This window comes from Pristiophorus japonicus, unplaced genomic scaffold (genome assembly GCF_044704955.1).
Source record: "Pristiophorus japonicus isolate sPriJap1 unplaced genomic scaffold, sPriJap1.hap1 HAP1_SCAFFOLD_2436, whole genome shotgun sequence".
Lineage (NCBI taxonomy): Eukaryota > Metazoa > Chordata > Chondrichthyes > Pristiophoridae > Pristiophorus > Pristiophorus japonicus.
Genome location: NW_027252162.1, coordinates 4,018 through 29,678, shown reverse-complemented (window position 1 = coordinate 29,678; position 25,661 = coordinate 4,018). Strand labels below are relative to the sequence as shown.

The 25,661-nt window shown below is 42.6% G+C and overlaps 1 protein-coding gene across 1 annotated transcript; it reads right to left on the bottom strand.

Annotated features, from left to right (window-relative positions):
• Positions 1 to 5,054: 5,054 nt before the first annotated feature.
• Positions 5,055 to 25,439, bottom strand: LOC139245856 (FYVE, RhoGEF and PH domain-containing protein 3-like; the record flags this gene model as incomplete). The annotated part of the gene is made up of 8 exons (XM_070871340.1): positions 5,055 to 5,117; positions 9,365 to 9,469; positions 9,568 to 9,598; positions 9,800 to 9,879; positions 9,974 to 10,066; positions 11,136 to 11,282; positions 17,921 to 17,979; positions 25,301 to 25,439. Coding segments are annotated over 8 exons (717 nt in total), but the record flags the coding sequence as incomplete, so codon positions are not given.
• Between the last annotated feature and the right edge of the window lie 222 nt (positions 25,440 to 25,661).

The window sequence follows — 25,661 nt, the reverse complement described above, 5'->3', positions numbered from 1 at the left end:
AGCAGGCTGCTCTTTTTGGCCTAAGTTGAAAAATCACAGTTTCCCCAATCAATTTGCAGCAGTGTAACTCAGTTAGTTACGATTTTTTAAAGTCAGTTTTTTTTCAGCCAAAGGGGGTGTAACCAGCCACCTTCGCCATTTAGGGAAGTTTGGCCAGCTGAGAGTTACTCCAGTTCTGATTAGGCCAGTGTATGGCCTGTCCAGAAAAACCGTTCCTAGAGTGAAGGAAATCGGCACAGGTAAGGAAATCGGCGCAGCAGATGCCCGGACACATTGAAAGAACACATAGCAGCAACTTACCTCCAACCTTGCCCGAAGCATTCTCAGTCCGGGGAGGGCCGGGGGGATGGGGGGGGGAAGGAAAAGCGAGAGAGAGCGAGAGTGAGAGCGAGAGAGAGAGAGAGAGAGAGAGAGCGAGAGCGAGCGAGCCCAATCCTTTTGGCACAGATCAAGGCTCCACCCCCAAAACCAAAGGTCGGGTTAGGCCACGCCAAAATGAAGAAATCCAACGGGGAAACTTAGAAATTTTTTTTTTGCCATACTTGGGCCCCCAAAAAATCAGGCGTAACTCTTCAGGTACGCCAAAAAAATGCTTTGGGGCAAATTGAGCCCTACATCAATACAGCAATTTGTATTAAAAGTAGAATGGCTGTTCGTTTGAACCATTGCCAGTGTGCATTTGAAGGACAGTAACCTTTACAATTAGAAAAGCTTATACTGACCCCCAGAGGAAGAGGATCAAAAAACTTGCCGTTCTTTCCTGTCAAAACTTCAACCAATGCAAGGCAGCATTTGAACAAATATATCCCCCTGCATCAAAGTCACCAATCTGCTGCACACTTTACTTCTGTTTCACCTGTCTTTAATTGTATTTTTAGTTATTTCAGCACCAGTAGAACATTTATTTTAAAAATGGTATTTTCAGTTTAGATTTTCCCCACTCGGAGGAACTTTCATTAGTAGCACGGTTCTAAAGCTAGTTATATATACAGGTGCAACATCCCGAATCTGGACTTCCGAAAACCGGAATTTTCCGAAAACCGGACATTTCGGCAAGGAGCGGCGAGGTCCAACATCTGGCAAAACCCGAAATCTGGCAAGGATTCGGTCCGCCGCAAGGTCCGAAATTCGGCAAAACCCGAAATCTAACACGGATTCGGTCCCGAGGATTCTGGATTTCAGACTCTTGATTTTCTTGTCTGAAATCTGGCAAAACCCGAAATCTAACACGGACTCGGTCCCGAGGATTCCGGATTTCAGACGTTGTACCTGTAATAACTATTAATGTCTTTTTGCTTGTTGCTGTCCATTTATTTTTGTGGGGTTTTTTTTCCAATACTTTCCAGAACTGGAGATACCAAGTCCGACCATGTCAGGAAGCTGAGTGAATAGCACTCATGCTAGTTTTGTGAATTCTCTCAATCGAACTTGATCTCCTGCAACTTGCTGTGGAATCCACAGCTCAGCATGTGGCTGCATACAAATCATCACAACTCCCTCCCCAAGAAGCATATCCGTTGTTTCTGAATTGTCTTCCAGATATACAATATGTATTACTGGGCTGGTAAGAGATCATATGAAAAGGGTCACTGCTAAACCAACCATAAGACTGCTTATCCCACAATTCAATGTGCATGAATCTAACTACTTGCTCATTAAACAAATAACAATGAAATGAAATGTCTGCTACCAGAGAAACACAGTTACTCCATTCACTAATATACCTAACTTGAATGTCTTGACTTTTGAAAGAAATTTCAAAAGTGCAGTTTAATTGTAAACATTTTAGTTGAGCAATATTTGTAGTTGCAATGATTCTACAAAATCAATTGGTACTTTATTTTTAAGAATGGTCTGATAAAAGATATGCAAGCCATTTCATAGGGCAGGTTAAATGCAAGAATGTTCACCTTAGTAACTGCAAAACTTCATTGATTGCTAATTATTTAAACCAATCTAATATTCTATAGATTATTAAAAATCTTGTGTGGATCATATATTTCCTGTCCACAAACCTACTCCCTCTGATCACAATTTTTTATTAATGCTCTTATGTCAACCTTTATAATTTTAAAATAATATGCAGACATTAGTTATTGAAAAATCAATTGTCTACACTTGTTGTCACAATACAGATGCAGGCCCAAATGTCTTAGTCTCTAAATTCTGTCTGCCTGGAATCCCCCGACATTTTCACTCCTACAGTTTCGATCCCAAATGCTCATTCCTTTCCACATTTTGCCTTCTCTCTCTGTCCTACCCAAAGCATACTTTCCTTCCCACCCCTCAGTCTTTCCTTCTTCCTCCCTCTTACTCGGAACACCTATACGTTACTGCCCCCACCCTTTCTCACTTCTTCCTACTGCCTCTACTCAGAGTCCTCCCTCTTCAACTGGTATCCTGTTCTCACCATTGGAAAATGCATCCCTACCATGACAGCCCTTGCCTGAAGCCTGTTGGTCACCACCACAAACCTCTGTCATGCTGCCCACCAATTCAAACCCAAGAAACTGAGCATGAGAAAGAGAGAAAGTGAGAGAGAAACAGGAGAAGAGAAGACAGAAGCCAGCATGAAAATGACATATTGGACCCAAGTTTCCACACGTGCCTAGAACGGCGCAGTCCCGACCTGGACGCCTGTTTTTCTCCACCTCCCTGCAGGTCCTCTGGCCCTCGGCGCAGCGCAGCACGAGCTGTGGGGGGGCGGAGCCAGGTCCCTGCGCTGAAAACAGTGCCGGGACCTCTGCACATGCGCGCTACAGTGGGCACGCAAGTGCAGTAGCTCCAGGCGCCCGTAACGGTGTGGGAGGGGCCCGAAGCACGCAGCCCCTAGCCCTGGCCGAATGGCCTCACTGGGGCTGCGTGAATAAGGCTCCTCCCACGGCTAGCTCCTGCTTCCTCCCAACCCGACCCGACTCCCACTCCCCCCCCCCCCCCCCAGACCACACCCGACACCCGCTCTCCCCACCCCCCCCGGACCATACCAGACACCCGCTTCCGCCCCCATGCCCCCCCCAAGACTGGACCCGACACCCGCTCCCCCCCGCCCCGACCCGATTCCCGCTCCCCCCCCCCCCCCGACTGGACCGGACCCGACCCCCGCTCCCCCCTCCCCACCCCCCGGACCGGACCCGACCCGACTCCCGCTCCGCCGCCCCCCCCCCGACTGGACCCGACCCGCGCTCCCGCCCCCCGACCTGACCCCCCCCACTGGACCCGACCCGACTCCCTCCCCCCCCCCCGACAGGACCCGACCCGACTCCCGCTCCGCTCCGACCCCTCCTCCCCCCCCCCGCGACTGGACCCGACCCGCACTCCCGCTCCGCACCCCCCCCGACTCCTGCTCTCCCCCCCCCCCCCCCCGACTGGATCCGACCTGACCTCCCCCAATCTCTCTCTCTCTCTCTCCCTCCCTCCCCCCTCTCTCTCTCCCTCCCTCCCCCTCTCTCTCTCCCTCTCTCTCTCTCCCTCTCCCTCCCCACCCCCTTTCTCTCCCTCCCTCCCCCCCACCCCCTCTCTCTCCCTCCCTCCTCCCCCACCCCCTCTCTCTCCTTCCCTCCCCCCCACCCCCTCTCTCTCCTTCCCTCCCCCCCACCCCCTCTCTCTCCTTCCCTCCCCCCCACCCCCTCTCTCTCTCCCTCCCTCCCCCCCACCCCCTCTCTCTCTCCCTCCCTCCCCCCCCACCCCCTCTCTCTCCCTCCCTCCCCCCCCACCCCCTCTCTCTCCCTCCCTCCCCCCCCACCCCCTCTCTCTCCCTCCCTCCCCCCCCACCCCCTCTCTCTCCCTCCCTCCCCCCCCACCCCCTCTCTCTCCCTCCCTCCCCCCCCACCCCCTCTCTCTCCCTCCCTCCCCCCCCACCCCCTCTCTCTCCCTCCCTCCCCCCCCACCCCCTCTCTCTCCCTCCCTCCCCCCCCACCCCCTCTCTCTCCCTCCCTCCCCCCCCACCCCCTCTCTCTCCCTCCCTCCCCCCCCACCCCCTCTCTCTCCCTCCCTCCCCCCCCACCCCCTCTCTCTCCCTCCCTCCCCCCCCACCCCCTCTCTCTCCCTCCCTCCCCCCCCACCCCCTCTCTCTCCCTCCCTCCCCCCCCACCCCCTCTCTCTCCCTCCCTCCCTCCCCCCCCACCCCCTCTCTCTCCCTCCCTCCCTCCCCCCCACCCCCTCTCTCTCCCTCCCTCCCCCCCCACCCCCTCTCTCTCTCTCCCTCCCTCCCCCCTCTCTCTCCCTCCCCCTCCCTCCCCCCGACCCAATGCCACCTACCTGTAAATCTGGTGCTGGGGACGGGCCCTGCCCGAAGTCTCGGGCCGGCCCGTTCAGCCTTCGGTCCCGAAAGGCCTGCCTGAAGCACTTTCACACAGGTAGGAAGATGGTTTATTTAATCTTTTCTTTGCTTATAAATGTTTATTCAGGTTGGATTTATTTGTATAATATTTGTATAAGTATAAATAAGGATTTATTATAGAATTTAATGACTTCCCTTCCCTCCCCACCTCGTTCTGGACGCCTAATTTGTAACCTGCACCTAATTTTTTAATGTGTAGAACAGGTTTTTTCAGTTCTACAAAAATCTTCACTTGCTCCATTCTAAGTTAGTTTGGAGTACGTTTTCACTGTGGAAAGTTTCAAATCAGGCGTCAGTGGCCGGACACACCCCCTTTTGAAGAAAAAAATTCTGTTCCAAAGTGTTCTATCTGTCTCGAACTGCAGAAAAAAAAGTGGAGAATTGCAATTTCTAAGATAGTCCGTTCTCCACCAGTTGCTCCTAAAAATCAGGCACAAATCATGTGGAAACTTGGGCCCAATGATAGGACAATATCCTCCAATTTGCAGTGTGCAATGCTATGGCAGATCTATTAGCATACTTTAAGTATTTAATGCAATGTTTAGTAGTTTCTGTTCCACCTTACAAAGTGTGTCAGAAAATCATTTTGTTGTAATAAAGGATTTACAATATCTGTATAGTTCTCATTTTCTGGAATAAAGTATCCATAGGCTCTCATGTATGTCCCAGAGGTACACAGTAGACTGTAGATTGAATAACTTTAATGTTCACTTACCAAAGCAGATGGACTGGAGAAGTCACCTCCTACATTAGTTTCAGCACAAGTTGCGCCTGGTACCTATAAAACAAAACAGTCATTTTAACAAATATATTATCACTGTGAGGTCAACCATTTGAGAATTGTACAACGAGCATTTAAAAAGCATCTTAAATATGGAAAAACATCCCCAGGTGCTTAATCAGAAAAAATGGACACTGGACCACAAAAGGTTGGCGGGGGGGGTGGGGGGTGAATGGGACTAAAAGCTGGTCACCATTACCTTGCTTTGCAGTACTTCAAACAATGTAAACGATGTACTTTTTCAGTCACACTAAAGGAGCTATATAAATGCAAGTGGCTGTTGTAATCTATCAGTTAATTTCATGATGGAGAGATGGGTACAGCTGCTTGCATCGTTGAGGGATATTAGTTTTTCACTGTACCAACCTGATGGCTGTATGGTTGTAGCAGTTAGAAATGGAGGCAGGTTTTTAAAAGAAACTTATATTAATGAATGGCTAGAAGAAATGGGAAAGGAATTTTAGCGATACTTTTTGATGATGTTTATAGTTACAGTGTACATTTGAAAGTGGCTTGCTAACAATCCCACCAACTATCGCTCGTTTTACTTGGGTATATTGCTACAGTCACCTACAATATCAATGCCTTGTATTGTTTTGTTCCCACCTAACTGAGTTTCATCACAGAAAGCCTTTGACAAGATAACAAAAGAGACTATTGGAGAAGATGAAAGGGTATGGAATTATAGGAAGGATAGCAAAATGTATTAAAAAGGGAGCAGAGTAGGAGTTAAGGGCAGTTTCTCAGAAGTGATTGCAAGTGGGTAGCGACATTCCACTGGGTTCTGTTCTGGGACCATTTCTGTTCACTGTGTACACAGAAGATTAAATGTAAGCGATGTACACTACTGAAATAGGAGGCATAGCCAATAATTCTGAGGATCAAAGGAAGCTACAAGAGGATATTAATAAAACAGTGGAATGGGCAGAAAAATGGGAGATGGAATTCAACGTCATCAACTGTGAGGTGGTATATTTTGGTCAAAAAAACCCAAAGTACTTTGAAGATTCAGTGATGTGGAAAAGCAGAGGGATTGTGGCCTGTTCAGGCACCTCAAATTCATAAGGCCACCAGAAAAAAAAATAGAATATTGGGTTTTGTGGTTTTTATAGAATATAAAAGTCATAGTGAATCTAACAAAATGCAAGAGTGAACCACAGTTGGAATATCATGTGCAGTTTTTGACTCCACACTATAGGAATGATGTGGAGCCAATAAAAAAAAAAAGAGTACAGCAGATTCACTAGGATGCTGCCTAATCTGAGGAAATACAAATAAAGACTTTAAAAATTGGAGCAGTTTTGTCGAGAACAAAGGAGTTTACAGGGGAATTTGATAGAAGTGTTTAAAATTATGAAGCGATGGGACAAAGACAGACTTTTTCCAGTGACTGAAGAGTTTAGAAAAAGGGGACATAGATAAAAGATTACATGCAAGAGATGTAGGAGAGAGCAGGATTTAAAAAAAAATGCTAGGATGGCCCTGGCTCCCTAGCTGACTCTTGCTTTTTGAGAACACAAGAAAAGGCACTCAGTCACAGCCATCATCATCATCAGAGGCAGTGCCTCGGAATCGAGGAAGACTTGCTTCCACGCTTAAACTGAGTTCTTAGGTGACTGAATAGTCCAATATGAGAGCCACAGTCCCTGTCACAGATGGGACAGATAGTCGTTGAGGGAAAGGGTGGGTGGGACAGGTTTGCTGCACGCTCTTTCTGCTGCCTGCGCTTGATTTCTGCATGCTCTCGACGATGAGACTTGAGGTGCTCAGCGCCCTTCCGTATGCACTTGCTCCACTTAGGGCGATCTTCGGCCAGGGACTCCCAGGTGTCAGTGGGGATATTGCACTTTATCAGGGAGGCACTGAAGGTGTCCTTGTAACGTTTCCGCTGCCCACCTGGGGCTTACTTGCCGTGTAGGAGTTCTGAGTAGAACGCTTGCTTTGGGAGTCTCATGTCTGGCATGCGGACAATGTGGCCCGCCCAGCAGAGCTGATCAAGTGTGGTCAGTGCTTCAATGCTGGGGATGTTGGCCTGGTCGAGGACGCTAATGTTGATGCATCTGTCCTCCCAGGGGATTTGTAGGATCTTGCGGAGACATCGTTGGTGGTATTTCTCCAGTGACTTTAGGTGTCTACTGTACATGTGAGTTATGAAAGTCGAAGAGAGAAAGAGGCCAACAGAAAAAGAAGAGGAAGTTGGCAGAGAAGATGATGAAGAGATAAGAGAAATATATCCATACTTCGGTCTTCACAGTGGAAGACACAAAAACCATGCCAAAAATTGCTGGTCACAGGAATGTGGGAAGGGAGGACCTTGAGACAATCACTATCACTAGGGGGGTAGTGCTGGACAGGCTAATGGGACTCAAGGTTGACAAGTCCCCTGGTCCTGATGAAATGCATCCCAGGGTATTAAAAGAGATGGCGGAAGTTATAGCAGATGCATTCGTTATAATCAACCAAAATTCTCTGGACTCTGGGGAGGTACCAGCGGATTGGAAAGCAGCTAATGTAACGCCTCTGTTTAAAAAAGGGGGCAGACAAAAGGCAGGTAACTATAGGCCGGTTAGTTTAACATCCGTAGTGGGGAAAATGCTTGAAACTATCATTAAGGAAGAAATAGCGGGACATCTAGATAGGAATAGTGCAATCAAGCAGACGCAGCATGGATTCATGAAGGGGAAATCATGTTTAACTAATTTACTGGAATTCTTTGAGGATATAACGAGCATGGTGGATAGAGGTGTACCGATGGATGTGGTGTATTTAGATTTCCAAAAGGCATTCAATAAGGTGCCACACAAAAGGTTACTGCAGAAGATAGAGGTACGCAGAGTCAGAGGAAATGTATTAGCATGGATAGAGAATTGGCTGGTGAACAGAAAGCAGAGAGTCGGGATAAATGGGTCCTTTTCCGGTTGGAAATCGGTGGTTAGTGGTGTGCCACAGGGATCTGTGCTGGGACCACAATTGTTTACAATATACATAGATGACCTGGAAGAGGGGTCAGAGTGTAGTGTAACAATATTTGCAGATGACACAAAGATTAGTGGGAAAGCGGGTTGTGTAGAGGACACAGAGAGGCTGCAAAGAGATTTAGATAGGTTAAGTGAATGGGCTAAGGTTTGGCAGATGGAATACAATGTCGGAAAGTGTGAGGTCATCCACCTTGGGAAAAAAAAACAGTAAAAGGGAATATTATTTGAATGGGGAGAAATTACAACATGCTGAGGTGCAGAGGGACCTGGGGGTCCTTGTGCATGAATCCCAAAAAGTTAGTTTGCAGGTGCAACAGGTAATCAGGAAGGCGAATGGAATATTGGCCTTCATTGCGAGAGGGATGGAGTACAAAAGCAGGGAGGTCCTGCTGCAACTGTACAGGGTATTGGTAAGGCCGCACCTGGAGTACTGCGTGCAGTTTTGGTCACCTTACTTAAGGAAGGATATACTGGCTTTGGAGGGGGTACAGAGACGATTCACTAGGCTGATTCCGGAGATGAGGGGGTTACCTTATGATGATAGATTGAGTAGACTGGGTCTTTACTCGTTGGAGTTCAGAAGGATGAGGGGTGATCTTATAGAAACATTTAAAATAATGAAAGGGATGGACAAGATAGAGGCGGTGAGGTTGTTTCCACTGGTCGGGGAGACTAGAACTAGGGGGCACAGCCTCAAAATACGGGGGAGCCAATTTAAAACCGAGTTGAGAAGGAATGTCTTCTCTCAGAGGGTTGTGAATCTGTGGAATTCTCTGCCCAAGGAAGCAGTTGAGGCTAGCTCATTGAATGTATTCAAGTCACAGATAGATAGATTTTTAACCAATAAGGGAATTAAGGGTTACGGGGAGCGGGAGGGTAAGTGGAGCTGAGTCCACGGCCAGATCAGCCATGATCTTATTGAATGGCGGAGCAGGCTCGAGAGGCTAGATGGCCTACTCCTGTTCCTAATTCTTATGTTCTTATGTTCTTATGTATACACCTTGCTGCATCCAATGTTGCTGCTTTTAATCACATTTATGTTTTTAAAGTCAGGTGGCACCTAGAATTTGTCCAATGTTTACAGCTCTGAATGTACAGACTGCATTGTTAGACTCTATTATTGAGATCACATTGGTATCAAAAATAATTCACTATCAGCTGTAGTCTCCCAATCCTCTATCTTGTTTACTATAGGCATCTTTTTCATGAACTTAGCTGCCTAAAATGTCGTCATGCATTATGCACTTGAAGATCTGTTCTACTTACAGGGGAATCTGGAGGATACTCTTCATCCCTCGAAAAAGAACTATTAAAAGCCTTGTTGAATGTTTCACTGTTTTGCTTGTGCTTTTCAATTGTAGCATGGATAACCTAATAAAAATGACGAAAGTTTCATAAGATAGTTAAAAAACTGTAGTATTGTCTGGAATACAAAGCAATAATAACATCTTTTACAGCAAGTTACACACCTGAAACCAATCTTTCCTTTCTTCCTCAGTCCTACAAAATTAACATTTTGGAGGGTTAGTTATACTGATAGGTGTGTCATATTTTATTCTTGATGCCAAGCATTCCAACTAACATAAACAAGCATTAAAAAACTGTTTGAAATGTTTTCAATGTAATACAATTTTGTCTTACAAATTTAATATATTGTTTAACTTGAACAATCATAATGATGCTTTAAAACTTTCCACATACCTGGCTTGAAGTTCCAAGGATCGTTGTTTTCCGATTATTGTAAACGTATGAGTCACATTCGACTTTACAATTTCTTGTATCTGAAGAGTAGAATTGTATTATTCCAAATATATTATCAAAACATAATGATCAATACATTAGTAAAATAATTATTTAACAAATGATGTCACAAACCTGCATGCCGGCAATGTCAATCCTCTCTCTCACACTGAATTTCTGCCCCATCAGTCGAAGCTTTGGCACACAGTAAAGAACCATATTGTTGAACTAAAGGCAAAAGTGTTTAATTTCAAGTTGTATCCATCCATCCTAATCCATTGCAATACACAGACTGCCAAAAATGCTTAAGTCTGCAGCTGGCGGCAGACAGATTATACTGTTTTATGTAACTTTTCGTTTAAAAAAAAGTTAAAACAATAATTGCGACAGATTATATTAAATTATCACAGTATGAAACAAGATTTGATTTCAATTTTAGTAATAAGCAGAGATGGCAAGAGATCAATATTCAAGGTTTAATCACTGAAGCAGTCTAGATTTCAAGTTTTGTCTTTGCAAAAATCAATCGCGGATCACGGGTCCAAAAAAAACTTTCACTAACTCTAAATTACAAAATTATACAACATTGAAATTATTTTGCAAATATTTGTTTGAAATACCTTAAGGCATTTTTCAAGTGACACACATTGGTTTAGTCATTTAGAAAATTTGTCCCTCAATGCATGTCCCTGTAGTCTCTTCAACATTTCACTCGGTTTAACTCTGGTTGTACTCCCATTTGAGTCATGAGGTTGTGCATTCAAGCCCCATTCCACTTCAGTACAGTACTGACCATTTACTAATACAACAGTAACTACACTTAAAGTACTACATGTGAAAAGGGGTTTAATATAGCTCTTTGTTTACTGCTTCCCTCAAATGTGATTATTCTATTTGTTAATTGCAAATCAACATCAAAGGTTCTGAGGTGGGGAGCAAAGGCAACAAGCGGTATTCCCAAAGAAGAAAATGGGAAAATAATGCTAGTCTCAAAAATATTGATATTTCACAACCTTTTGCCTCCTCTTACTGCAGACTGTGTGTCTGTTTCAGTTGGGTGAAACTTTTATAGGTTTGCAACAAAGCCACTGGACAGGGTGTTATAAGTGAAAAAAGTCACTAAACCGACAGAGACTAACTATGTCACACCTCCTGTAGGTCTGCTATTGGAATTGCAGGGACAGTGAAAATAAAGAAATTCATTAACCAACTCAAAGTCCTCAATGAAGGGATGAAACTTAAAAAAACAAGAAAAATGTAAACCCCTTTTTAAAAACTGAGGGTTTAGTTAGCTTACCAGAAACAGGTATCGATCTTGAGCAGAACCATTCTTAGCCGACAGCTTTTGGATGTGCCCCTCTTTTATAAGTTCATTCGCTGGATTGACAATATCTGCTTCACCTCCAAGTCTTTCATATACTTCGAGTAGTTTATGCATTTTTTCCTACAGATAGAAAAAGGTGCACGATGATATGACAGTCAATGTAGAAGTACATTTTTCAAAGTAATTCATATTATATAGCTTCCGACCAATGAGACAACGATATGACACACTTGTTCTTTGCATCAATTCAATGAAGTGCCACACTGAGCAAAGATATTTCTGCTTAGAGAAGGCATCGATACTTGCAAAGATTTTTTTGAGGTGTCAGCTGTGGTTGTGGTAGCACACTCGCCTCTGAGTTAAAAGGTTGTGGGTTCAAGTCCCACTCCAGGGACTTGAGCACATAAAATCTAGGCTGACACTCCAATGCTGAATTGCTGCACTGTCGGCGGTGCGTCTTTTGGATGAGACGTTAAACCGAGGCCCCGTCTACCCTCTCAGGTGGATGCAAAAGACCCCATGGCACTATTTCGAAGAAGAACAGGGAAGTTATCCTCGGTGTTCTGGCCAATATTTATCCCTCAATCAACATAACAAAAACAGATTATCTGGTCATTATCACATTGCTGTTTGTGGGAGCTTTCTGTGCGCAAGTTGGCTGCCGCGTTTTACACATAACAACAGTGACTACACTCCAAAAGTACTTAATTGGCTGTAAAGTGCTTTGAGACATCCGGTGGTCATGAAATACGCTATGTAAATCCAAGTCTTTCTTAATATTTAAATAGAGCTCAAGAATATTGAACATTGGACAAGTAAAGTGATACTGTTCCTATACCACAGAAGTTTTTTTTTATTGTAATTTAGAATAAATGTATGAAATTCTTAACAATGAGTTGCACCCAAAGGATATTTTTGAAATGCTGCAGATTCTCTCCATATTTCTATTCAAAAGATTCTTACTGAATACCACACAGAAATTTTAAATTTATTCAAAAAAAGCCAGATTTGTGGCAGTATTTAAAACAAACGGTTTAAGCACCATGGAGCCAATTTTCAGCTAAATATTTACATTTCTCACACTACTTTTTATTATGGTCTTTATTTTTTGTTGGTTTCAGTTTTTTCAAATTTTCCAAATCTATCAATAATTCTCCTATTTAAATAAGTCTTCTGACTTTGGCCAAAAAAAATTCAGCATTGCCCCATTAGAGTCAGCGTGAACAACATGCAGTTATGTCTCGATGATCAAAACAAGAGTGATAGCTATAGATCTGTACATCAGGGATAATATTAAAGCCAAGGAAGTGGCATACAAATTGGCCAGAAATAACAGCGAACCAGGGGACTGGGAGAAATTTAGAACTCAGCAGAGGAGGACAAAGCGTTTGATTAGGGCAGGGAAAATAGAGTACGAGAGGAAGCTTGCAGGGAACATTAAAATGGACTGCAAAAGCTTCTATAGATATGTAAAGAGAAAAAGGTTAGGAAAGACAAACGTAGGTCCCCTGCAGTCAGAATCAGGGGAAGTCATAACTGGGAACAAAGAAATGGCAGACCAATTGGACAAGTACTTTGGTTCGGTATTCACTAAGGAGGACACAAACAACCTTCCGGATATAAAAGGGGTCAGAGGGTCTAGTAAGGAGGAGGAACTGAGGGAAATCCTTATTTGTCGGGAAATTGTGTTGGGGAAATTGAAAGGATTGAAGGCCGATAAATCCCCAGGGCCTGATGGTCTGCATCCCAGAGTACTTAAGGAGGTGGCCTTGGAAATAGCAGATGCATTGACAGTCATTTTCCAACATTCCATAGACTCTGGATCAGTTCCTATAGAGTGGAGGGTAGCCAATGTAACCCCACTTTTTAAAAAAGGAGGGAGAGAGAAAACAGGGAATTATAGACCGGTCAGCCTGACATCGGTAGTGGGTAAAATGATGGAATCAATCATTAAGGATGTCATAGCAACACATTTGGAAAGAGGTGACATGATAGGTCCAAGACAGCATGGATTTGTGAAAGGGAAATCATGCTTGACAAATCTTCTGGAATTTTTTGAGGATGTTTCCAGTAGAGTGGACAAGGGAGAACCAGTTGATGTGGTGTATTTGGACTTTCAGAAGGCTTTCGACAAGGTCCCACACAAGAGATTGATGTGCAAAGTTAAAGCACATGGGAGTGGGGGCAGTGTGCTGACGTGGATTGAGAACTGGTTGGCAGACAGGAAGCAAAGAGTAGGAGTGAATGGGTACTTTTCAGAATGGCAGGCAGTGACTAGTGGGGTACCGCAAGGTTCTGTGCTGGGGCCCCAGCTGTTTACACTGTACATTAATGATTTAGACAATGGAATTAAATGTAGTATCTCCAAATTTGCAGATGACACTAAGTTGGGTGGCAGTATGAGCTGCGAGGAGGATGCTATGAGGCTGCAGAGTGACTTGGATAGGTTAGGTGAGTGGGCAAATGCATGGCAGATGAAGTATAATGTGAATAAATGTGAGGTTGTCCACTTTGGTTGTAAAAACAGAGAGACAGACTATTATCTGAATGGTGACAGATTAGGAAAAGGGGTGGTGCAACGAGACCTGGGTGTCATGGTACATCAGTCATTGAAGGTTGGCAGGCAGGTACAGCAGGCAGTTAAGAAAGCAAATGGCATGTTGGCCTTCATAGCGAGGGGATTTGAGTACAGGGGCAGGGAGGTATTACTACAGTTGTACAGGGCATTGGTGAGGCCACACCTAGAGTATTGTGTACAGTTTTGGTCTCCTAACTTGAGGAAGGACATTCTTGCTATTGAGGGAATGCAGCGAAGGTTCACCAGACTGATTCCCGGGATGGCAGGACTGACATATCAAGAAAGACTGGATCAACTGGGCTTGTATTCACTGGAGTTCAGAAGAATGAGAGGGGATCTCATAGAAATGTTTAAAATTCTGATGGGTTTAGACAGGTTAGATGCAGGAAGAATGTTCCCAATGTTGGGGAAGTCCAGAACCAGGGGTCACAGTCTAAGGATAAGGGGTAAGCCATTTAGGACCGAGATGAGGAGAAACTTCTTCACCCAGAGAGTGGTGAACCTGTGGAATTCTCTACCACAGAAAGTTGTTGAGGCCAATTTACTAAATATATTCAAAAAGGAGTTAGATGTAGTCCTTACTACTCGGGGGATCAAGGGATATGGGAGAAAGCAGGAATGGGGTACTGAAGTTGCATGTTCAACCATGAACTCATTGAATGGCGGTGCAGGCTCGAAGGGCCGAATGTCCTACTCCTGCACCTATTTTCTATGTTTCTATCTGAACTGCTTTTAAACAATGAGTGCTTGCAGGTCTTGTTTCTAAACAGAAGATTGATAATTATGAATCCACCAGAATTTGGTACGCATGCACTGTACAGCCAGTCTAAGACGGCTTGCAATTTGAATAGATTTTAAGCTGTGCTCCCTTCCAGGCTGAGAGGTTTGTAGCTGTTTTGCTTGTTGACATCTCATTCGTAATAGCTTAGGTTAACACACTCACTAATTTTCAATCTCCTTTCCGGTTTAAAAGTGTCTCCCCCCACTTTGTACAACCACTGGTTGACAATCGAGATAGGTAAATTTACCATGTGGACGCCAAATTAAAGACATTTCGCACTAAGTCCCGCCTGCCTATCACTCACAAAAAGTGTCCCGGGACGCTTTTCTATGTTAAAGGTGCTATGTAAATGCAAGTTTCTGTTGTTGAGTATAGAATGGGTCATGCAAGTTTTTGTCATTTTTCATTAATTGGCTCCATTAATTACTATCTGTTAAGTACAAAAACTACCAAAAAAACACTAATCTAATCACTCATTTTTTTCTGAAACCAATCTAGTAGCAACTACCACACAACAACCCAAATTATTTCTTGAAACTGGTTTCAGGAGCCATTTTGATTTCTGACTGAACAAGCAGATAAACAACATTTATAATATAAGAAGTCTGGAAAAACATACTAACCTACCCTTAAATAATTGATTTTATGTTAGAAATACATCCAAATATTTTCTTTCCTACACAAATCTGCTGCTCGAGTTCTGCTGCAATTCCCAGCTTCTCTTTTGCTATCGTGGGTCATGTCCAAATGAAGAGGCTCAACTAATTAACACCTCCCTGAATGCACCAGTGTCACTCTGTGTGCATCAGGTTGGTGCACTATTATTTTTTAGATTGCACCAAGATCACCATGCATGTCATTTGGATAGCTATCTTTCAGAAGGCAGCTTAAGTTTGCCACCTTCCAGTGAGTCTAATATAGTATAGGACTGAGAAGATAGTATGAACTGGAAATTGTGGTAATGCTTTATCCATGGCCAGTTTTACTATTCATCGTGAAAGACGTTCTAGTGCTTGAACATCATATCCTGCTTTACTGTGCTTCATATTCTGCTTCCTTTTCCATAACCCATTTCCCAACCTCGTAATAGTCTACTCCCTTATCTTCTCCCAACCATCACTTGTTTTGTCCCACCTACCCTGGTTACACTCCATTTCCATAATGGGACCATGCTAAACATCGCACTTATACTCGTGACCCCGGACTGCCTATGAGAAATGCATCCATATTTTAGCTCGCAGAAATCCAACAAAACTCCAAACTCATGTACTGCAATCACAAGCATCAGCTTTCTATATATTTTTAATGATCGAGGTTGAGTAGCATGTCACCTTGTACCTTTGTTTCTCTCCAGTGTTCTGGTTTGTATGTGAACATTGGCAGAGACAGATGATGAAATTAAATAGGTTAAACACTACATAATTCTGCCTGCAGAGGGCATTATATGCAGAGAAACTCAATTAGCTCCCATTCCAAGTTAAGCCATTCAAATATTTTTAAGACTGCTCATAATTAAACAACAATTTCCTTCAAAAATGTGAATATAAAGATCTGGCTTATGAGATAATGGCTATCCAGATACAATGAGGTTGTTATGTAGATTATGTTTTGGGTAGTGCGTGTTATTTCACGATTTTGACCATTTCTTACTCTGAAGTACTACTTCCAGAAGGTAAAAAAAAATATTTGGCAAAATAACAATCAGTGATGGCTTCTGCAAAGCAAGCAGCAAGACATGCAATGACTCCGGAATTAACTGCATTTTGTAGTGACATACATCTTAAAAAAAGACAGAAAATGAATCTTAAAGCTAAGTACCTGCACAATAAATTTTACAACCAATGCATATAAAAGATGTCTTTTTAGTTCGTATGAATCAAAATAATTCTATTTCTCTACATAGAATCCATTTGCAGAAACGATATTCTATAATTTCTTTTACACTTCAGGTCAGTCAAATAATAAGTTTTGTCTCACCAGATTAACCCAGAATACTGTATGGGTGAGGTACTTAATTAGGGCTTAAACTAAGCTGTCTGCTGCTGTTAAATAAACATTCTAAAAGTGACTAATTTATGACTCTGCACCTACTAGCTCTCACAGTTTGACAGTGGTAAGCATGGCAGTAACAGTGCTGCAGTGCTAAAGGAAAATAGTGTGGCACAAAATAAATGACCTGCAATCAGCAGGAAATAGCAATCATTTCCTGGTCTTATATCTGGCTGAAAGTGAGACATTAGTCTGTGACAAGGAAGGAAGTAAGTCTCTAAAAACGGTGAAGAGACAGTTAAAATGCTGTCTGCTAGAGGGTTGGGTCCATGGACAGAGGGGCTAATTGCTTTTTCCACAACCAAAAGGTTTGGGTTCCAGATAAAGGTATCTGCACTTTCAGCGTATGACAGTGAAATGTGTACTGCAATCAAAGGTCCAGATGTTACAGGTGACTAGATCAACAGTCCCAGTCACACAGTTCATTTTCACAGTAGAAAAACATGAAATGTTTGTAGATGTAGTCAGGAAATGTGATGCAAAAGCTCCTTTACTGTTGAACTGCCAGACAGAACGCCCGTCTTGATTGCAGCAGTTACTACAGTTCTGCAAAAGACAGGAAAGGAACTTGCATAATCAGAAGATGCCATCGTTTAAAGAATGAGGAGAACTGAAACTGGCTGGTTAATGAACGGTGTCTCAAATTGATTTTGTTCTTTGTACTAAAAGGCCTCGGGTGACAGATTCTATGACAGATTCTAAAATATAAAATTAATTTCAACATAAACAAATATTGCATGGACAATATAGAATCATAGAATGGTTACGGCACAGAAGGAGGCCATTCGGCCCATCGAGCCCGTGCCGGCTCTGTGCAAGAGCACTTCCACTAGTCCCACTCCCCTGCCCTTTCCCCGTAGCCCTGCAAATTATTTTTCCTTCAGGTACTGATCCAATTCCCTTTTGAAAGCCACAATTGAATCTTCTTCCACCACCCTTTCAGGCAGTGCATTCCAGATCCAAACCACTCGCTGCGTAATTTTTGTTTTTCTCTCATGACGTCTTTGGTTCTTTTGCCAATCATCTTGAATCTGTTTCCTTGGGTTCTTGATCCTTCCACCAATGGGAACAGTTTCTCTCAATCTACTTTGTCCAACCCCCTCATGATTTTGAACACTTCCATCAAATCTCCTCTCACCCTTCTCTGCTCCAAGGAGAACAACCCCAGCTTCTCCAGTTTATCCACGTAATTGCAGTCCCTCATCCCTGGAACCACTCTCATAGAATCATAGAACAGGTAATTTTACTTTCACAGAATCCATTACTCATTGGGATTATAGAACTTAATTCCCAATGGAAAGTACCACAATGCAACAAGTGTGGTGCAAAACATAACAGCAATTTTCTCACCATTTTCCTAATTGCCACATTGGAATGGTTAGCGGCCGTTGAAATAAGCTCCAATGATTCTGAAATTTAAAAACATTTATTCAGTCAATAAAATTCAAAATTTATAAAAATGCAGTTTATAAAACTAATTATTTGAATCTTTACAGCTGCTTATGCATTTAAAATATGTGATAGGGCGGGAAAATAACGAGGTAGATTAGCCATGATTGTATTGCATGGCGGAGCAGGCTCGAGGGGCCGTATGGCCCACTCCTGCTCCTATTTCTTATGTTCTAAAAGGGAACTTGAAAATTTATTTCCCTCTCCCCTCCTCATCTAGATAAGACATCGACTCATATCATGATTTGGATCCATAGACATTGGTCACCCAGAAACCTCATCCAACTACCCATTCTCACACGTGAGCCCAAACAGTAAGCATTAACAGGCTATTGTACCAAGGGAAGCAGCACATCAGATCCATTAAGCCTGAGGTTAAGCACTTAGGCTAAAACACTTGTGTAGGACTATAGTCAAAACAATAAAAAAAGCAACGATCAGAAATAAAGTCATTTGGCTCATTGCATCTTTTATGTCCTATTTCAGTAACTGCATTGACTATTTTTAATTCTCTTTCTGCTCATCAGCAAGCTCATATTCCCTCTGCTGATTTAGGAACATAGTTATTTCCATTTTAAGTATTATGTAATCATTCACTGTACAAATTGTCCATTTGCAAACTTTTTCCAATTTTTCTGGACCAATTTTAAAATTTATAGAACCCTGTTTCTTACATTAACAACTTTGAATCATTGCATATTGATTAAATTTGCAGACAATATCAAGCTAGGAGGGTAGCTGAATCTAAGGGTGCAGCTCGAGAATTACAAAATGATTTAAACAAAATATGTAGGTGAGCAGATCAATGGCAAATTATATTTAATATAGACAGGTATAAAAAGTACAGCACACGAGAAGAAAAATGGTTGACATGACCTCTTCCAAAATGGTATCTAAATAACAAAATTTGAGGTTGAAAAAATGAAAGATGAATTTGAAAGAGATTCTGGGGTTTTATTGGATTAGGTGTCCAACATGTCCGAATACAGTGGAGTAACAATCAGCAAAGCGAATGAATGAAATGCTGAACTATGCAGTCCTGGAGGTAATTCAAAGAGGAGCCACAAGACTGATCCAAGCATTAGAGAACTGACTCAAGAAAGATCGGAGAAACTGGAGCTTTTCGGAGTTGTAAAAGGACAAGGAGAGATAATTTCATAAAGGCATATGCAAAATAATAAACGGTGCGGAATAGTACATCAAACTAAACCGCGACAGAGGATAAAAGGGGATATAGTGAAAGCAGTAAAAGTCAAATTTAGCACGAATGCAAATATGTTCTTTTTCACACAGTGATCAATAACTGGAATGGACTTCAGGGTGGAGTCGTGGAGGCAAAACCCTTGGAATCTTTAAGAAACAGTTAGATACTGTGAAAGGGGAATGATAGAGTCTTTCTGGACAGATGAATTACGATGTATGAATTACCTTATCCATTTGTATCTACCTTGTCAGAACAAGTCTGATTTCAAGAGCTGGTGATCAGCTAAGTTCAGAGACCAGACCATTCCAGGAGAAAAGGTACACGCAGCTGGATAGCAGACAAGTTGCAGACACATTTGTAAGTTCAATATTTGGAATTCACCAGTTTTGTACATTGGCAGAAGCTCCACAATTGATTTATTTCAAACCAAAAACCAAGCAAAAGCATTTCTGTTCATCAAATGCCTAAAGTTCACTTTGTGATTAAGCTCCCATATGCAATATAAACAAATATTAGTAGAGACTAATTGCTCATTGTTACCTTTAGCTTATAATGTCACCTGGTTCTTTCTACACTCCATACATCACATTCATTATTGAAAACTTTAATCACATCCTTTACCATCCTCCTTTAATCATTTTTCCACAGCTGCTCCTATTAACACCTTCCTCAGATGCATGGTTCATGGATGCACACCAGAGTATTTTAACTGCTATAATCTTTTTCATACAATGTGCTGACGAAACATTCAATGTTTGGTCAAATAATATCCCTAGATCTTTTCCTTTATTCACCTCAATGATCCACCGTTCATTCTCGAAACACATTTGCTGTTTTTAAACTGTACACAATGGGCCTTAATTTGCAGCCTCTTTCGGCGGGTACGAGGTGCAAGCTCCGGGTTTAGTTACGCGCTACATATGTACTTATACCCAGAATTTGCGATGTCTAGAATTCTCCTGGCAGATCCTCTACATCCCTGCGAAAAAGGCCCCGCAGGCGGAGAGTTGGGCTATTTGCCCAACACCTGCCTAGCAAATGCCTGTGAAATTCTTACGTCCGGTAAAAGCGTAACAGTTTAAAGAAACATAAACATAACATTTTATCAATCATTTTTTAATATTCATTCTGGAATGTGGGCATCGCTGGCAAGGCCAGCATCGATTGCCCATCCCTAATTCCCCTTGAACCGCTGCAGTTCGTGTGGTGAAGGTACTCCCATGGTGCTGTTAGGGAGGGAGTTCCAGGATTTTGACCCAACGACTATGAAGGAATGGCGATATATTTCCAAGTCAGGATGGTGTGTAACTTAGATGTGCTGGTGCTCCCATGCGCCTGCTGCCCTTGTCCTTCTAGGTGGTAGAGGTCGCAGGTTTGGGAGGTGCTTCTGAAGAAGCCATGGTGAGTTGCTGCAGTGCATCTTGTAGATGGTACACACTGCAGCAACAGTGCACCGTTGGTGGAGGGAGTGAATGTTGAAGGTGGTGGATGGGATGCCAATCAATCTGGCTGCTTTGTTCTGGATGGTTGGAGCTGCACTCATCCAATCAAGTGGAGATCACACTCCTGACTTGTGTCTTGCAGATGGTAGAAAAGCTTTGGGGAGTCAGGTGGTGAGACACTCGCCACAGAATGCCCAGCCTCTGACCTGCTCTTCTTCCCACAGTATTTATGTGACTGGTCCAGTTAAGATTCTGGTCAATAGCGACCTCAGAATGTTGATGGTGGGTGATTCAGCGATGTCAATGCCGTTGAATATTAAGGGGAGGGGTGGGTAGACTCTCGCTTGTTGGAGAAGGTCATTGCCTGGCACTTATGTGGCGTGAATGTTACTTGCCACTTATCAGCCCAAGCCTGAATGTTGGCCAGGTTTTTATACATTAAAAATCCTGTACAATAGGCAAGTTTATTTTTAACCCCTTTAAAAGATGCAAATTTATTTTTCAAAAAATGTAATTTTTGTTTTAAGTGTTTAATTATATTGTATTTTAATTAATTTTAAATATGTAACTTAAAAAAAAAATTATTTGTTATGTTAAATGTATTTTTTGTGAGATCCCCATTCATGCTTATAAGCATGAATGGGGATTCCCTTCTTTGATTGCTTGGGCTGGCCCACGTGATCCCAGGGGCACTTGTGAACCACCTGCTCCTCTGGGATATGTGGGCCGAAGCGTGGAGGCCCAGGACCACAGCTCTCTGTGGATCCCGAGGCAGAAGGTAAGTGTGTAAATTTTTTGCTGGTCTGTGGGAAGCCGCCAACCGCAAATTTAACCACATTAGGTTTCTAATTAATAACTGCCACCTGCTAGTTACCTATCAGTGCTGTTGCTAAGATACTGTAGATCACAGGTTTATCTCTTTCCCAAGAAAATTCCACTTTCACACACAACTTGATAACATTTGAAAACTTAAGACTTTCTTATAAGGGTCCCATCGTGATTATTTCTAATATGTGACAAGGTTCATAAATATCTTTGGGGAACAGGTGTCAGCCTCACTCTCATACCATCTGACATCAGACGTGAATGACCAGCCTGCCTTCTGAATGATTACCAAGTAAGAAATGGTTTTTTCAATCTTCAGGGATTACATGAAGCACCAACATAATTTAGTGCATCAATGCAAAAACTCACCAGAAATGGCACTGGCACCAATACTCGGGAAAGAGAAAGCTGTTCTGTGGGGGGGGGGGGGGCGGACTACACCTGAACTATGCTGGGACCAGAGTTCTAGTGAACTGACTAATTAGGGAGGTAGACAGGGCTTTAAACTAAATAAGGTGGGATGGAGGAGGACGGTCGCAGTAGAGAGCAATCTAGAATGCTAAAGAGAAAAAAGGAAGCAATGCAGGAAAGTGATTGTGATAAGGATAACCAGATTATGTCAGGAAGGGACAGAGCATACAAACAAAAGTGTGCACGAACAAATAGGGTCCAGATAAGAAAAAATAGCGATAAGACAAATAGGGCTATGGCACAAAATAATGTTAAGATGTCTAATAATGTTAAAAAGACAAATCTAAAAGCATTGTGCTTGAATACACAAAGCATCTGTAATAAAGTAGATGAATTAACAGCGCAAATAGATGTAAACGAATATGATATAGTTGCAATTACGGAGACATAGTTGCAGGGTGACCAGGGTTGGGAACTGAATGTCCAAGGATATTCGATATTTAGGAAGGACAGGCAAAAAGGAAGAGGAGGTGGTGTGGCATTGTTAGTAAAGGATGAAATCAGAGCAATCATGAGAAAGGATATTGGCTCAGAAAATCAAGATGTAGAATCAGTCTGGGTGGAACTAGGAAGCACCAAGGGGCAGAAAACATTGGTGGGAGTTGTCTATAGGCCTCCAAACAGTAGTGGTAGTGTAGGGGATGGAATCAACAGGAAATTAGAGATGCATGTAGCAAGGATACTACAGTAATCGTAGGTGACTTTAATCCAAATACAGACTGGCCAAACCAAATTAGTAATAATACTGTGGCAGATGAATTCCTGGAGTGCGTACGAGATGTTTTTTTAGACTAGTACATTGAGGAGCCTACTAGGGAACAGGCTATCCTAGATTGGGTATTGTGTAATGAGGAGGGGTTAATTAACAGTTTTGTTGTGCGGAGTCCTTTAGGGAAGAGTGACCGTAACATGATTGAATTCTTTATTAAGATGGAAAGTGAAGTAGTCCAATCCGAAACTAGGGTCCTAAATCTAAACAAAGGAAACTACAAAGGTCTGAGGAATGAATTGGCTGATAGATTGGGAAGATTCATTAAAAGACATGACCGTGGATAGGCAATGGCTAATATTTAAGGAACGAATGTATGAATTGCAACAGATATACATTCCTTTCTGACGCAAAAACCCAAAAAGAAAAGTGGCCCAACCATGGCAAACAAAAGAAATTAAGAATAGTATTAGATCCAAAGGGAAGTCATACAAAGTTGCCAGAAAAAGTAGCAAGCCTGAGGATTGGGAGCAGTTTAGAATTAAGCAGAAAAAGGACCAAGAGATTGATTAAGAGGGGAAAAATAAGAGTATGAGAGTAAACTTGCAAGGAACATAAAAACCAACTGCAAAACTTTCTCCAAGTACGTAAAAAGAAAAAGATTAGTGAAGACAAATGTAGATCCTTTGCAGACAGGAGAATTTGTAATAGGGAACAAGGAAATGGCAGAACAATTAAATAAATACTTCGGTTCTGTCTTCATGGAAGAGGACACAAATAACGTCGCAGAAATGCTAGGGAACCAAGGGTCTAGTGAGCATGAGGAATTAAAGAAAATGATTATTAGTAAGAAAATAGTGCTGGAGAAACTAATGGGACTGAAGGCAGATAAATCCCCAGGCCCTGAAGATCTGCATCCCAGAGTACTAAAAGAGGTAGCCATGTAAAGAGTAGATGCATTGGTTGTCATCTTCCAAAATTCTATAGATTATGGAAAAGTTCCTGCAGATTGGAGGGTGGCAAATGTAACCCCACTATTTAAAAAAGGAGGGAGAGAGAAAATGGGGAGCTACAGACCGATTAGCCTGACATCAGTAGTAGGGAAAATGCTGGAGTCTATTATAAAGGATGTAATAACGGCATGCTTAGATAATATCAACGGGATTAAACAAAAAGTCAACATGGATTTATGAAAGGAAAGTCATGTTTGACATCCCTACTGGAGTTTTTTTGAGGATGTAACTGATAGAATAGATAAGGGAGAACCAGTGGATGTAGTGTATTTGGATTGTCAGAAGGCCTTTAATAAAGTCTCACATAAGAGGTTAGTGTGCAAAATTAAAGCACATAGGATTGGGGGTAATGTATTGGCATGGATGGAAAATTGGTTAACTGACAGGAAACAGAGAGTAGGAATAAACGGGTCTTTTTCGGGATGGCGGGCAGTGACTAGTGGGATACCACAGGGATCAGTGCTTGGGCCCCAGCTATTCACAATATATATATGTATATATATAAATAAATGATTTGGATGAGGGAACCAAATGTAATATTTCCAAGTTTGCTGACGACACAAAACAAGGTGGGATTGTTAGTTGTGAGGAGGATGCCAAGACGCTGCAAGGCGATTTAGATAGGTTAAGTGAGTGGGCAAACACATGGCAGATGCAGTATAACGTGGATAAATGTGAAGTTATCCATTTTGGTAGGAAAAACAGAGACAAAGTATTATTTAAATGGTGATGACTTGGGAAGTGTTGATGTGCAGAGGGACCTGGGTGTCCTTGTACACCAGTCATTGAAAGAAAGCAAGCAGTTAGGAAGGCAAATGATATATTGGCGTTCATTGCAAGAGGATTTGAGTACAGGAGCAAGGATGTCTTACTAGTTATACAGGGCCTTGGTGAGACCGCACCTGGAGTAGTGTGTGCAGTTTTGGTCTCCTTACCTCAGAAAGGATATACTTGCCATAGAGGGAGTGCAGTGAAGGTTCACCAGACTGATTCCTGGGATGGCAGGACTGTCGTATGAGGAGAGATTGGGTCGACTAGGCCTGTATTCACTAGAGTTTGGAAGAATGAGAGGGGATCTCATTGAAACGTATAAAATTCTGACTGGGTTGGATAGACTGGATGCGGGGAGGATGTCTAGAACAAGGGGTCACAGGATATGGGGTAGGAAATTTAAGTCCGAGATGAGGAGAATTTTTTTCATTCAGAGGGTGATGAACCTGTGGAATTCTCTACCACAGAAGACTGTGGAGGCCAAGTCACTGAATATATTTAAGAAGGAGATAGATTTCTAGAAACAAAGGCATCAAGGGGTATGGGGAAAATGTGGGAATATGGTGTTGAGATAGAGGATCAGCCATGATCATATTGAATGGTAGTGCAGACTCGAAGGGGCGAATGGCCTGTTACTGCTCCTATTTTCTATGTTTCTATGTTTCTAAATCCTTTACAACAAATAACGATTTTGAACTTAATAGCAGAAATGTTTCTCAAAAAGTGGTTGAGGAATGCACTTTATATCGCTGCACGCCTACGCAAAAAATTTCAGACCTAAATAGAGTATTATTGATTCAGGTAGAATAGACTAAATGTTTCTTTTCAAAAATGTTTATGTCTTACTCTCTGCATCTTTCCTATCCAAAGAGTCCTCAGGCAGTTTCTTCAAGTAATCCTTCAAAAGAAGCTCGTAACGGGGAATGCGTTGCACTGGCTCCAGCATATGGTGTTGCAGTGTCAGGTTACCACAAACGTCTTGCTTCTGTTAAATTAGTTAAACAAATTGGTCAAACAAACCAATCACAAATCATACATCTCAAATAAACAAGAACAGTAACTAGTAAATTCACCAGAATTCATCTTGTATGTTTTAGCCAATGTGAAGCCGAGGCTGAATATTGCTCTGTATTCCCAAGCCTCTGGTTCAGCTGCTAGATTTATGAAAGCACCCATGTATAGAGATGTTCTCAAATTTTTCCTTCCT